Source organism: Budorcas taxicolor, chromosome 4 (assembly GCF_023091745.1).
Source record: "Budorcas taxicolor isolate Tak-1 chromosome 4, Takin1.1, whole genome shotgun sequence".
Taxonomy (NCBI): domain Eukaryota; kingdom Metazoa; phylum Chordata; class Mammalia; order Artiodactyla; family Bovidae; genus Budorcas; species Budorcas taxicolor.
The window spans coordinates 67,519,182-67,534,121 of NC_068913.1; the positions used below are offsets into that span (position 1 = coordinate 67,519,182).

At 53.5% G+C, this 14,940-nt stretch overlaps 1 protein-coding gene across 1 annotated transcript in view; it reads left to right on the forward strand.

Moving 5' to 3' along the window:
- The window catches only part of CRHR2 (corticotropin releasing hormone receptor 2), a 44,421-nt gene that overhangs the window by 15,495 nt on the left and 13,986 nt on the right, over positions 1-14,940 (forward strand). Inside the window, exons 3-4 of the mRNA XM_052638451.1 lie at positions 671-796; positions 13,833-13,918. Coding sequence (XP_052494411.1) covers positions 671-796; positions 13,833-13,918 — 212 coding nt within the window. The remainder of the gene's footprint in view (positions 1-670; positions 797-13,832; positions 13,919-14,940) is intronic.

Below are 14,940 nucleotides of genomic sequence, written 5' to 3' on the forward strand. Positions count from 1 at the left end.
GGCAGGTCATTCCGCCACCCAAGGCGCACGCTGTCCGTTCCCGCCGCCCTCCTCCGGACCTGGTGTGAGCCGGAGAAGGCGGACTCCGGGTTGGACTCGTGGGCCGAGGGCGGGAGCCTGGGCCTGGCAGAGAGGAGCCGCCCGGGCCCGCCCCCTGGTGCAGCCATTGGCCGCGACCGAGCGGGTGGACCCGCAGCCGGGTGCGTTCTGCGGCTCCTCTCCGCTAAGGTCCAGACTTGGCAGTCCCCGACGCTCGAGCGCAGCGCCGGGAGGCTGTTGGCAGGTCGGGGCTGGACGAGAGAAGCCAAGACTGCGCTCTCTTAGCCGCTCACTCTCGAACCCAGCCCCTGGCAGCCACGCTGGGCGCGCAGTCACACCGCCTCTCCGCGCGCGGCTCCGGGGCGCAATGGACGCGGCACTGCTCCACAGCCTGCTGGAGGCCAACTGCAGCCTGGAGCTGGCCGAAGAGCTGGTTTTGGACGGCTGGGGGCTACCCCTGCACTCCGAGGGTAGGCGGGAGCCGAGCAGACCCGAGCGGCGCGGACCCCTTGCCTGGCGCGTTGGGTGCGCCCAGGTCCCCGCGCTCGAGCGCCTCGCGCCCTGCGTCCTGCGGCGCCCCGCGGGCCCCAGCAGCCTCTCTGATCCCCGCTCCGCTCTCTCCCATCACCAGGTCCCTACTCCTACTGCAACACGACCTTGGACCAGATCGGGACGTGCTGGCCCCGGAGCGCGGCCGGAGCCCTGGTGGAGAGGCCGTGCCCCGAGTACTTCAACGGAGTCAAGTACAACACGACCCGTGAGTGTCCCTGGGACCCTCCGCCGCGAGCTCAACACCTGGCTCCCAGGAGGGCGGTTTAGAGAGTAGCGAGGGCTCCGACGCCAGCGTCGAACACCTGAGAGCCACGGCATAGCGCCGGCATTAAAGACATAATATTAGGGGCGCTTATTAGGGGCGCTCCCTCTGCCCGTACCTCGGTAAGACTGATTTGCCCACGATTCCCGTGCTCCATGCGCTGAGAACCCAGAAAGAGGAGAAGGAAATCCTTCCTTTTGAAGACAAATATCTCTCCCACATTATATACTCTGGTGCCTGAAGTTTCTCCGTTAGGGCTTCTCTTTGTTTAGCCGATTTCCGCCCCGCATCTCCCCGGGGCGGTGGGGAGGGATGGGGCACCTAGGATATGTTGCCAACCCCTAGAGTGAGTGCGGTGGTCAGAATCTACTGTGGGAGCCGGGGAGAGCAGGAGGCAGGAAAGATGGGGTGAGGCTTATGTTGGGGCTGGGCATGGGAAGTGTAGCTGTTTCTGGACCAGAGTGTGGGGTGTAGTCTCTTCCCTACCTGGATGTCCTGGGACTGGCTTTCTGGGCTGTGAGTCAGGGACAGTGGTCAGCATTACTCCTGCCACCCAGCGTGGTGTCTGAATCAGGCCCACCCCCACCTCCTGGGGAGAACAGCCTGTGCCCCCCCTTCCTCCTGGCAAATCACTGGCTAGCTTGCCACTCTGTGGAGGACAGCAGCAGATGCTCCAGGAGTCACACAGCATCCAGGTGGGGTGGTTCCGTATGTGCTCTGGGAGGGGAAGGGGGTGCCTGAGTCTATGCCTGTGGAAGGTCCCATGGGAGCCAAGTGGCAGTGTCTTGTGAGGCGTGGGACACAACATCACTAGCCCACCCTGAAGGGCCACTCACATCTCCAGCCCCACCCACACCAGCAAAGAGCCTTCTGAGATGCTAGGCAGCAGTGGAGGGCCCCTGTTTGTCTGAAGCCCCTCACATCCTGGAAACATCATAGCAACCTCTGTGTGTCTGAATAGTGGCATAGCTCCCCCATCAGCTCACTCATGCATGCTCTCTCGCACGCACGCACACACACACACAAACATGTATGTCTGTCCAAACTCATACCTTCACCCAGAGAGATGGTTAGTGGGCTAGACCGCAGCCTCTGCATCTAATGCTAAGCAGCATTGCCCTGTCTGCACCAGCGGAGGGCTCTCGTGGGCCCAGAGAGCAGCTTGCTTGGAGGAGTCCAACGGCAGTGGTGCTCCTAATGGAAGGGGGTGGGAGACCTAGTGGGGCTGCTGAGGAAGATTTCTGCGTCATCTGACCACGCTTCCTACCCATGATTAAGATAGACCTTCCAGGGAGGAGGTGAGGTCCCCGATCCAGGAAATGCGCACGCAGAAGGAATGGCTTCCATGCTCCTTGCCAGTCCTGAGATTATAAAACTGTGTATTTAGGATCCTGTGTGCTCTGTGGGGTGGGGCAGTGGAGATCAGGGTCCCTGATTCAGTCTGAGCCAGAGATAAATGCTAAGTGAGGTGATGTGGCTCTTCGCCCCTCAGCCTGTGGATCTGGGGCAGCCCTGCTCTGGTTCCCACCCCTGCCTGGGCTGTCCCCTTTCTCCCCAACCCACCTGGAGCCCCCGAGGACAGGGCCTGGGTCTCTTTTCTCCAAACAGTTTATTAAACAGCTACTATGTGCCAGCCACTGCACTGGCATTGAGGCCCTCACTCACAATTGCAACAGACAAAGGGATACAGAGTAAGAAATGCCGTGATGGGGGAGTGCAAGGGGACTGTGGATGAGGAGGAAGGTGGGAGGGGAGACGGGGACGGCTTCCCAAAGGAGGTGTTGCAGCACCTCCCACACCACTCACCACGTCAGGTGAGAAGCCAAGAAAAGGTCAGGGCGCCACCAAGGTTGGCACACGTAGTGCCGATTAGCCCCTGGTACTAATGAACCACTGTCTTCATTTGGACCAAAGTACTGCCCACAGTCTGACTCCTGGTGAATGGGAAAAGCATGGGGGCAGAAGGAGCATTGCTATCAATCAGTGTGACAGCTGAGGTGTGAAGAGCCGAGGCAGCTAATGTCAATGGCAATGATTGATTTCTCTCCTCCCCTGCCTCCTGGCCACTGCTTCCTTCTGCTCTGTTTGCCTTTTCAGTGGGATCTTTCCTGGACGAAGAAGGACACAGGAGGAAAAGAGGTCCCATGAGAAGCCTGGGGGAAGAGGTGCAAGGGTCCTGGCTCTCTTCTCGCCCAGTTTTGTTATGCTGCAGCCAGATCCCGGCTGAAGCCTCATTGTTTAGAGGGCAGGCATTGTCCAGGTGGGACAGCAGCTTAGGTATTAGTCCTGGTGAACTTTCACCCACTCAGCTGAGCACAGAGAATCGGCCACCAAACTCCCAAATGTGGACCATGGTCCAGGTGCCAGCTACCACTGAGAGGGCTTGGCATACATGACCTCCCATGTTCCCACCTCCCTAAGGCCCCCTGAGGTATGTACTGCTCTTGTGCCCATATTGCAGATGAGAAAGCTGAGGCTCAGAGATGTGAATGCGATTTTAGCAGGTGAAAAAGTCATAGGTCTAGGGGAAGAGGTGGGAGCATGCTTTGTGCCTCAGGACTGGCTGGTGTCATATGGAGTACAGGTAGTAGGAGAAAGAAGCAAAGGAGAGCAGATGGGTGGGTGATGGTCAAGTGATGTAGGGCATCGCATAGGACTTCACCTTTGGTGTGGCAGGGAGCCTGGGGCCGCTTGTACAGGGAGGAGTTCAGCTTCAGGGCTCAGAGTCTCTGGCCACAAGAGGAGGGGTTAGGAGCCACTGTAACTGACCTAGGTCAAGGGGAGGCTGCGGATGCAAAGGACACATCTGTAACTGACAAGACTAGCGGGACAGGAAGGGGACGGACTCAGGGACCACACCAGGAAATCAACGAGCACAGATGAGTGTATGTGGGCTCTGGGGAGCTGGAGGGACTTCTGAATGAAGATGCAGCGGAGAAGGCAATTGGCTGGATGGGGAAGCCCAGGCAAGTGCCTTGGGCTGGAGACAAGGTATTCGAGAGTTCTTATGTGGTTAGTGAACAGCCACAGGAGGGAGTGTGGGAGGCTTGATCAGAGCCTTGTCATTCTTACCCAGAGACTATTTCTGGATGCAGCAATGGCCAAGGGAAGAGAAGAGACTTGTTCAAGGCCACTTATGCTAGTCTGTGGCAGAGCTGAGTTAAGTGTCCGTGTGTCTGAGTCCCCTCCAGTGTTCTCCCCACCTCCACGTCACTGCTTCAGTGGTTCTGTGTGTCTGTACTGCCGTTTGACCTATGTTAACACATTGATCTTTACAATCAACCAATGATAGAGACATAGTATTATCCTCATATTACACATGAGGAAGCTGAGGCACCGAGGGGTGACTTTGCCAAAGTCACACAGCTTATAACAGGACAAGGATTCTGGACAAGGATTCTAGCCAAGGCTCTGCTGCCTCCGAGGAAGCAACTCTGACGGACTAAGCAGAGAAGGGATTTGTTGAAAGGATATCGGGAAGTTTATGTAATTATTGGATAGGATGGAGGATCAGATATGGGGTACCCAGCCAAGAACTGAGAGCAGAGCTGGCCTAGCGAGGGAACCCCCACTCTCTCTGAGTGGGCCTTGGCAATGCCGTGAGCCCTGATCACCAGATGGGCCTCAGCCCTGCCATCATCACTCCCTTAGGATCTCAAGCTTCTCTGCAGTGGTCCTCAGGAAGGCTTCTCCCCACCTCCATTTTGTGGGCTCCCAGCTCACTGATTTCCTTGGTGCCAGAGCATCTGAGGAAGTGGGGGAAGGGGGGACTGGGGTTCCCCAGTCCAGCTCTGGCTACAGGGGAGCCTAGAAGGGGAGGGCCTTTCATTTCAGCTCGATGGCAGGAGGTGCTCTCTGCCCCCCACCCCACCCCAGGTTTCCCTGTGCCCATATGGGAAGCAGGTTCAAATTCTGGGCCACCTAAAACTAACATAATGTCCATATACAGTAGAACCTGGAGCAAGTCCCACCCGCTTCTCGGGCTCCAGTGCCCCTGTCCCAGGGAGAGGGGAAGTGGTTGAGCTCAGCGGTGGTTTGGCCGGAGGTGGGCACTGTGTTCCGTTTCCTCCCACCTCTCACCTGTGTTCACTCTGGTGCGCGTCTCTGTGCGGGAGTCTCTGTGTTTCTCTCTTTGTCTCCAGGACTCTATCTCTGGTTCTGTTTCTATGTTTGGTTCTGTCTCTGTCTCTGGGTGTATTTTCTCAATGTCTCTTTCTGTGTGTATGTCTCTGTGTATTTCTCAGTCTCTCTTTTGCTTTCTATCTGTGTGGTTCTCTCCTACCTTAGCTCCATCTTCCCTCTCTGTACTCCCTTCCATCTCCCCAAATCCTCTGTCTCTCCCTCCTCCCATTGCTCACTCTGTCTGCCCTGCTCTGACACCTCCTCTTGGCTGTCACTGTGGTCCTCTGGGCTGCAAAGGAGGGTCCTGCAACCACATGGGCAGGGTCATTTTCCTCCTGTGGAATCTCTAAGCCCAGCCTGGCTCACCCTCAGCTCCTTGACCTCAGGCTCCCACCAGGTCCTGTTGAGAATGGCAGGCCCATCAATACTGAAGGATCTGCCAGGGTGGTGAAGAGACACCCCACCTAATTCAACCCCATGGGGAGGACTGGGGTCCCCACCTCCCAGAACCTCACTCCAGAGACACGCTGAAGACCTGGTTGTATTAAAATGGAAACACATAAACTAGATGGTCTCCAGCCACAGGGGTCTTCCCCCTGGGTCTGCCTGCTTGTACTTGGGAACCAGGGGTGATGAAAAAGGCTAAGCCCTGTCCTCAGAGAGCCCCAGGGTGCTTAAAGACCAAGCTCACCCAAATCAACCATAACGGACTGGAAAGATAAGCTTGGTGGGCACTGGATCATTCCTAGAAGGCTTCCGGAGTGGGGGTGGGTGGGCAGGACTGGTTCTTGAGATCTTGAAGCAGTGGGGACATCACAGTTTTTTGAGGACAGGTCTGGTGCCAGGGTGGAGCCTCAGCTCCAGAGTCCCAGGAAGATGGCCCTCTGCATTGAGAAATAGAAGCTGTGACTCCAGGAACTCATGTCTGCATTCCTAGTCCCCAGTGAGACCCAGCCACACCCTGAGCCCTGAAGCCCAAGGGTCAGCAGTCACCCTTTTGAGAACTGTCCCCTGCTGGGAGAGAGGGAAAGTTGGATGCCTATCACTGAGGGTTTGGCTGAGGGAAGGAGGAGGAAAGAAAGATAGCAGAAAAGGATGCCTCTCTGGCCATAAACACCTGAGAACTTCTGTGCTGAGTCTGGCATTCCCCTCCCTTGCTGCTTAAGACTGGGAGATGCTTGGTCCGTAGAGTAAAAGATACTTACCCAGGGTTCCACAGAAAGCCAGGGCCCTGAACAGTCTCTGCTGGCTCTAAGAGCTCTTGGCCCACACCCCGCATCTGCATGCATGGGGCCTGGACTGAGAAACATTAACAGTGGACTCCCAGCTGTCCCTTTGCCTAAGCACCCTTCATCTCAGGCAAGACCAATGCGGCCTCCTGTGACTCCCTCACCCCCTCACCAGGAATCCTCCACTTAATATCCCTTCATTGGGCTTATATGTTTCCCTTCTCCACTAGAAACAAGCTCTTCAAAGAGGCATAAGACCCGAATCAGCCTTCCAGGGTCTCCTGTGTTAGAGAGAGAGATGTTTAAAGAGAACTGTTTGGTATTTGCTCTTCAGTGAAATAGCACAGCCAAGGCTGTAGGAATACATGGAAGAAAGTTGATTCCGAAAAAGAAAGGAAAGCAAGTTGGGAAGACTTCATGGAGCAAGTGCTATGGAGCACACCCTGGATAATTGGGCCAGTGATGTGTCAGGTGGAAGGGAGAGTGGGAACAGCGGGAGACGGGGAACAGGGCCAGATCATGGAGGCCTTGAATGCCAGGGCATGGGCTTCAGTTCTGCTCACACTACTCAGACCCCAGATGCTCATCCACGGCATCATGAGGCAGGACTGGAACACTCCTGAAGGGTGCTGCTTGATGTTCAGGATGCACCTTCTAAATATGAATCCAGATTGGCTGAGACCTTTGAACTTGTCCCTCTCCCTCTCCTCCCTTCCCTCCTGCTGTTAAGTCAGAACCTGCAGCGTCCTTCGCTGTCCACTCTCCCTCCACCCTGGCAACACCAGCAGGATCGGGAACCACCACAGCAAATTCCACCCCCGGTGACTCTCAGGGACCACACCAAAGGACCCTAAAGGCAACCCACCCACCTCAAACCAGGTGCTCTGGAGTCTGGCCGGAATTTCCCTTTGCAGCACCTGCAGGGGTGGGGCTGGGGATGAGGAAGAGCAGAAGGGACCCAGACTCAGCTTCAGGGGAGCCCACCTAAGTCCTGGCTGTGCTGGGATTCACTGAGTGAATGGGGTGGGGGATCCACCCCATCTGAGTCTCAGTTTCCTTATCTATGTGAAGGACACAGGAAACATACTGACTTCATGGGCCCCTGTCACAGTCAAGAGACAGCAGTGCCTGGGACTCCCTGTGCACAGTAGGCTGTTTCAGCAAGGGGAGTAGAGTGTGGCTTAGGGTCTGGAGGGAGGAGCAATCGTGTCCTTGAGGGTCCCGCTCACACTAAGGATGGTTGTCCTCCTGCTGGGGTGGTGTGGCCTTCTATTGACCTTAAGAGGCACCAAGCTGTGTGGTCTCTGGATGGTGTCTTGGGGCGCCAAGAGGGGGCAGTCTGTCTACACTAAGAGGATCTGATCCCCAAAGGTCTCCGGAGAGAAGTGACCCCCTGGCCCCCAGAGACCCCTGTGTTAACAGGAGAACAAAAGACTGCCAGCCAGAGATGCCCTGCCCCACCCCCCATCAGTTCACAGAAACGATGGTTGGGAGCCAGTTCTGATTCTACTCATCTCACCTTTGGGCAGGTTTTTCTCCTCTTTAAGCCTCACTTTCTCTGTATGAGGTGGGTGAGGAGCTGGATGCATTCTCGGGGCCCCCTTCCCCTGACATCCTCCTCTCTACAGCAGCCTCTGCCTCGAGGGTCCTTCTCCCAGCCTCCCTGTGCTGGCCGGCGTCATGGCGACAAGCCGATGGAGCGTTGCTAGGCATGACTGGAAGGAGGGAGCCTGCACAATAGCGGCCCGAACGAGGGTAGGCGCCTCCTCCCACTTGCCCCTTCCCTGGAGAGGCCAGTGATCTCACACAGTGAGCTGGATTCTACTCACACCTCTTCCCTTTGTCATGGACCCAGTGGGTTCTGCACTGTGCCTTCCCGACTCAGTTTCCCCACTCTCTGCTGTAGGTGTGGACATTTACCCCTCCCATACCTACTCAAGGACAGAAGGGCAGAAATAGAGAGCTGGGGGTTTGGGGAGGTCCAGAGTGATGGTGGGGTCTGGAGAGCAGTGTCCACACAACACTGAAAAAAATGGGAAAGAAGTTCCCTTCCCCTCTGTCACAAGCAGATGGCCCTGAGGAGGCCCTTCCTAACCTGTTGACTGGCTTGATGATGGCAGATTCTCAGTCTCTCAGTGCGGCAGGTGGGTTCCGAGTTTGGGTCAACATCACCAGCTACCCCCACCTCTACCCCCCGCAACGTGCAGTAATCAAATAAGACAGGAAATGTGCAGGCTTAACTCAGGGAGACGCACATTGTTTGGGTAGCTCCAGGAAACTGCTGTTGGCACAGGGGTGAAGGTGAATGTGGGGCAGGGGTGGGCTGCTTAGGGTTAGGTCTTAGGAGCTCTCCAGTTCACTGAAGCTGCACCCCCGGTGAGAAGCAGGGAGTGGTAGCATTCTGCTATCCGTGGTACTGAAAGTTTCAGTCCTGCACAGTGACCTTATTCCTTCAGTAAATATTGCTTCTGGCCCTTCCCGTCTCCCTGTGAGCACCTTTCCACCCTCGCTTCTTGTCATTTTCTTTCCAGACAGCCAATGACCACATTGCTTCTCCTCCACCACAGTCTCACTCATCCCCACACCCCGCCTGACTCTTCACTCTGTTTCATAACTACCACTAAAAAAATGGTTCCTCATGGCCCCCATCTCCCATACACTGTCGGTTCAACTATCAGAGATAGAAGTGCCAACCTCAGGAGTGCTTAAAAGTGACATATGGATGTCTGAGGTTGTTACAAGGGCTTGAGGGTACTACTGGCCATTTAGCAGATTGAAAAGTCCCATGTAGCAAATGCTTGACCCCCCACCCCCTGAAATGCTAATATAACATCACTGAGAAGCAGTTTACATTACTTTTCACTAGTGGGGAAGCTGAGGCCTAAAGGAGTAGGACTTAACCAACATCACTTAATCAGCCAGAGACAAAACTACAGCTAGAATGTAGGCTTCCATCTTCTCCCAGCCAGGCTCCTGGACCACTCAGGTGACTGCCCAAACCAGAAACTCTCATCAAAGTGTCAGCCTCTGGAAGGGAGAGAGCATATTGTAATGAGGGTTTTCAACTGGCCAGGGCCGCTCTGGGGGCAGAGTCCTGTCATGCTGCCAGGGTGAGAGTCTGGGCTTCCCATACCACAGAGCCCTAGAAGAGAAGACCTTGCCTGCATCATACAGACCCTGATGCCCCTGGAAGACTACACTGCACAGCACTGGCATCGACCTTTGGTGGGGGCACCTGTGTTGCTGTGGTAACAGGCACCCGCCTTGCCGCCTCCATCCCCACAATTCTGGCCTGACCACCTTCCCTGAGACTCTCCATGCCCGTCTTCCTCTGGCTCCCAGGGGGAACTCTTCCAGTCTTCCTTTCTTCTGTCCAAGGCTGTGCCTGAGGGCTTAGTGTCCTCATTAGCCAACTCTCCCGAAGTGCTGGGAGCATCTGTCTTCCAGCCTCCTGGTACTCAGTGTGTATAACCAGAGCCTTATTCCCAGGCATGACTGGGTCCCCAGAGGGGAAGCCCCCCTCCCACCACTGCATCCCACACCTCAGACCCTGCTTTCCCAGGTTTTGCCAGATTTGAGTTAATTTGATTCAGCCCACGTGTACTCAATGGCTCACCCCCGAGGCACGATCTGTTGACTCCAACATGGTTTCTGCCTACTTGTCTGTCCCCAGGGAGCTTAAGTTCAGTAGCAAAGAAAAGAAGGATCAATTCTAAAGAGATGAAGCCCATAGTGATGAGGTCAGATGCTCTAGAAGATTTTTCTTTTTCAAACTGTGTTGTTCTATAGCAGATTGTGAAGTAAATTTAGGGGGTTGTGACTAGCATTTGGGTATAAAATACATATAATTCATTAGAAAAGAATAGAAAGAAGCTATTATAGCTGTGGTAAGATAAAATTTGCTTTGTGAAACTGGATTTAGTCATGTGATGGATATGTGTGTGTGTGCTGGACTATGATATGAAATGGATGTGCTGCTGTAGTTCAAGGGCAATAATTGAGTGTGAAGACCTATGTTTCAAGAAATGGGAAGACATAAAGGAGGTGTTTAGAGGGAAAAGAAAGAGATTAGTACCCTGGGTACTGGGGAGGCCTCCAGGAGGAGGTGGCATTAGAGCTGGGGGTTAAAAGAGAAGTGGGAGTTTGTCAGTGAGTATTGGGTGAGAGTCTCGAGGGGTGGTGTGTGCCAGGCCTGCTGGTGCAAATATCACCAGCCATGTGGAGAGGTAGTGAAGGGCCAGGCAAGTTCTGCTGGGGCCTGAGTGTCAAGAGCCTTGATTAGCACACCTGGAAAGTTGGACTTTATTCTCCAGAGCGGTAAAAAGCTGTTGATGGCCTTTATTGGGCTTCCCAGGTAGCTCAGTGCTAAAGAATCTGCTTGCCAGTTCAGGAGATGTAGGAGATATGGGTTCGATCCCTGGGTTGGGAAGATCCCTGGGTTGGGAAGATCCCCTGGAGAAGGAAATGGCAACCCACTCCAGTATTCTTGCCTGGAGAATCCCCATGGTCTGAGGAGCCTGGTGGGCTACAGTCCATGAGGTCTCAAAGAGTTGACATGGCTGAGCATGCATGCAGCAGCAGCAGCAGATGGCTTTTATTTAGATGCCAACATGAAATAGGGGTAAAGGACAGAGGGTCGAGGGGGACAAACGATGAAGCAGGGAGGCAAGAGAGGAGGCTGCTGTACCAGTCCAGGCGAGATGACCAGAGAGGAGGTGGGTAGAGGGACAGGAGAGGGGTGGACTCCAGGGGGGTGGGGAATAAAGGAGGAGACAGAATTCCATAGAGCTTCGTACCCCAAGGGCATTGATGTAAGGGACCAGAAAGGTCTCAGATCTGCAGCCTCTCTAGCCTGACCCCTCCCATCCTCAAGCCCACCCATGGTCAGTACCACCACAAGATATCGTACTTGGGAGATGAGTGTTCTCATCTCAGGGGTAGGAATTGATGCCTCGAACTGTGGTCCTGGAGAAGATTCCTGAGAGTCCCTTGGACAGCAAGGAAATTAAACCAATCTTAAGGGAAATCAACCCTGAATACTCGTTGGAAAGACTGATGCTGAAGCTGAAACTTCAGTATTTTGGTCATCTGATGTGAACAGCCGACTCATTGGAAAAGTCCCTGATGCTGGGAAAGATTGAGAGAAGAAGAAGAAGGCATCAGAGGATAAGATGGCTGGATGGCATCACTGATGCAATGGACATGAACTTGGGCAAACTGTGGGAGATGGTGAGGGACAGGGAGGCCTGGCATGCTTCAGTCCACAGGGTCGCAGAGAATCAGACATGACTGGGCAACTGAACAACAACATCCTAGGGAGCCCCACACTGATCTGAGACACCAGACTCATGCACCCGAACAGCTCAGGTCCAGGTCATATGCAAGAGCTTAAGTGTGGGGCTCAGGTTGACAGGACTGAAGAGCATGGAGGTATTGGGAGACTCAGGAGAAAGAGACTGTTTAGATGGAAGCAATCAAAAAGGCCTTCCTGGAGGAAGGAGCTTAGCACTGAACTTCTGGAAGGCTGGATAATGTCTAAGAACACATCCATAGAAGATAAAATTTTCTGCCTTTTGGACTCTAGCCAGAATCAGAGTCTGTCTCATTTCACCCAGGCCTGTTGAGAGGGACTCTAATCCCCTATAGGGAGGGACTGTTCTTTAATAAAAGCATCCACCCTCCCAAAATGCCTTTACGTTGGCTTCACCCTTTACTCTTCGTTAGTTCAGTGACATCACTGAGCCTATGCATCACATTCTCTTCACATACAACTTTTCTGTGTATAACCTGTAGGGGGAGAGACCCCACTGGGGCTGGGCGCCACGGTGAGGGGCACGGAGCTGGTGTCTTTGCCCTGGGTCAGAGTCGGTATCAGACCAACACTGGCCTAACTGACTCACACCCCGGCGGGGGACCTCGCTGACAGGTGACAGGCCCAGGAGTCAGCAGTGGGCCAGTAACAACCCCAAATTTGAAAAACCTATGAGCTCAAATTAAAAAACAATTAGGCTAATAGAATCTCCGCCATTGTTTCTGCTCTTCAGCAAGTATGCCTTCGTAATTTCATTGCTTTTAACTCACTGTTAGCTCAGCGGAAGTGGATTTTTAAAGTAACTTAATTATTTCAGAATTCATTGCTTCCAAAAACAATCAAAGGTTCCCCCCTCCAGCTCTGTGACTCTGTGCTCTGTGAACCATTTATTTTAATTAGCTTTGTATTGTGATTCAAACATAAGCGCAAAAGAAAAATCCACAGACAACTGCCCATTAGCCAGAGAGCAGAACCCTGGTACAAATTACCGATAAACAATGGGTGGTTTAGAGTTTCTGAGTAAGCGGGGGAGGTAAGGTACAGAAAACAGCAAGATGCCGAGCAGAGGCCGCAGAGGGCTTTGGAGTTATCAGATATGAGAGGTTCTTCCTGGCTGGAGGGGACAGTGGGTTACCCGGAGAGGGTGGCTTGGGAGCTAGATCTTGACAGTCAAGCTAGGATTTAGAGAAAATAGGAGCATTCTTTGAACTTTGTATGTCCCCCTTCAATAAACCCCTCCCTTCTCTATATCAGACACAGATATTCTGAAATGTCTTTTTGCACATCACACTCCAACTTGAACACAGAGGCGAGTTCTCAAGCGTTTAGAGAGCACATGGTGGCCTCCGAGGCAGCTGCAGCTCAGGGTCAGCCGCACAGTCTGGTTGCCCCACGTTGCCGTCGTTCCTATGCCACTGCCCAGTGGCTTAGCGGTTCGGAACAGAAGCTCTGACCTGGACCTTCTGGGTTGGAATCTTCTTATCTTTGTCTCCTTGGCAAGCTGCTCGATTGCCTTGTGCCTCACTTTTCTCATCTGTAAAATGGGTTAATCTTAGTGCTTCCTCCATCGGGTTGCTGTGAGGATTGAATGGGCAAGTGTAAATGAAGCAGTTAGAAGAGGAGCTGGCACGGGGCAGACACCTGCTGTGTAAATAGTGACTGGGCTGCACATGGAAGTGCTGGTGCTGGTGGGAAAAGTATGGATCTCGGGAGCATAAAATGACTGTGATAAGTTTGGAGGCTATTCATCGTGCTAAAAGTAGTGAATCTTCAGCCACATCCCAGGGCTCACAATGGGGTTCAATCTTTTTTTTTTTAATGTTTATTTACTGCGCCGGTCTTAGTTGCAGTACACAGGATCTTCAGTCTTCACTGAAGCGTGTGGGATCTCTAGTAGTGCCATGCAGAATTTTTAGCTGTGGTGTGCAAATTCTTAGCTTCAGCGTGTGGGCTCTAGTTCCCCGACCAGAATCAAACCTGGGCCCACTGCAATGGGAGCGTGGAGGCTTAGTCCTTGGACCACCAGGGAAGTCCCTGGGGTTCAGTTTTGAACAAAATTAAAGGAAATGTACAAATTGCTAGTCAAAGATTGTATCAGAAATGGGTTTTAATCATGCCTTTTAGCTACCCTGGGTGGTAAGCCTTCTATGCACTTTTCATATTAATGACTTTCACATGAATGTCAGACGTGTTGTGTTTGCAGGTCTAGAGAGACTGAAACGTAGGGACCTTAACCTGTGGGTACCAGGGAGCCAGAGAGAGTTCTTGAGGAGAGAAGTGACCCCCACCCCTGCTTGGCGCTTGGCATCTTTTGCAGGGAATGCCTACCGAGAGTGCTTGGAGAATGGCACATGGGCCTTGCGGATCAACTACTCACAGTGTGAACCCATTTTGGATGATAAGGTGAGTGTCCCCACCTGCCCCACCCTCGGTCCTTGTATAAGCAGTAGGATTCAGACTGAGCACAGAGGATTCCAAGGGGGGCAGAACCAGTCCTTGTGGCAACCACCCACCCCTTTTTGCACCTCTTGTCTCTGCCCTATGTCCTGTCCTGTGCTCAGTGACACTGGTGCGGTAGAGAAGAGGACATAAGGCCCCACCTTCGGGAGAGCTCGGCTGGTGAGCAACACAAGCAAGGTGGCATGCCACACAAGCAGGAAGTGACTGTGTGACCAGTGTCCCCACATCTGACAGGCTGTGTGACTCCCGTCCTCTGGGCCTGTTTCCCCATCTGGCATTCTGACTGTGCGACTCCATGTGGAAACAGGCACAGTCCTCAGAGGGCTATTCCCCACAGGAAGCTGGGTCCCCTTCAGACTTCACCCCTCCCCTTGCTCTGGAACTGGATTCTGTACTGTCTGTGGTGCCAACCTCCTCCCCTTTGAAGCTACTTCTAACTCCTGACTCCAAAAGATACATCCCACCTCCATCTTCCTCCTCATTCACCCATTACAGCCCCCAGTGAGGCTGTAACTTTTCCCCAAAAGAAGTCCAAGCTCAGAGGAAAAACATTTGTCTACCCTGAGAAAGTGATTCTACAAATGTGAGCCAAAGGAAATCTATAGTGAGGCCACAAGAGAGGCAAGCAGGACGGTCATAAAGGAGGGAAAGTGGTCCCCTCCAGCCCTCCGCCTTCACTCTCCATCTCGCAGTGCTTGAGATGTGAACACTGGTAAACCAAAGTAAGGATGGGGTGTCGGGACAGTCTGCCCTGACAGGAAGGACTGTCTTAATCATTGCCTCTGGTTAGAATTGCCAGCAAGTGGTGATAAAGCAGACTGACTTTTATTTGGCCTTGATACTGTTCTTAAAATCTTTACAGACAAGACACCCCCTCACAGCTGTACCCAGAGCAGACCGGTCCCAAGGGAACCCCAGACCTGCCATACATAGTTCACGGCTTCAGAGACCGGAGGGCAGGTTGA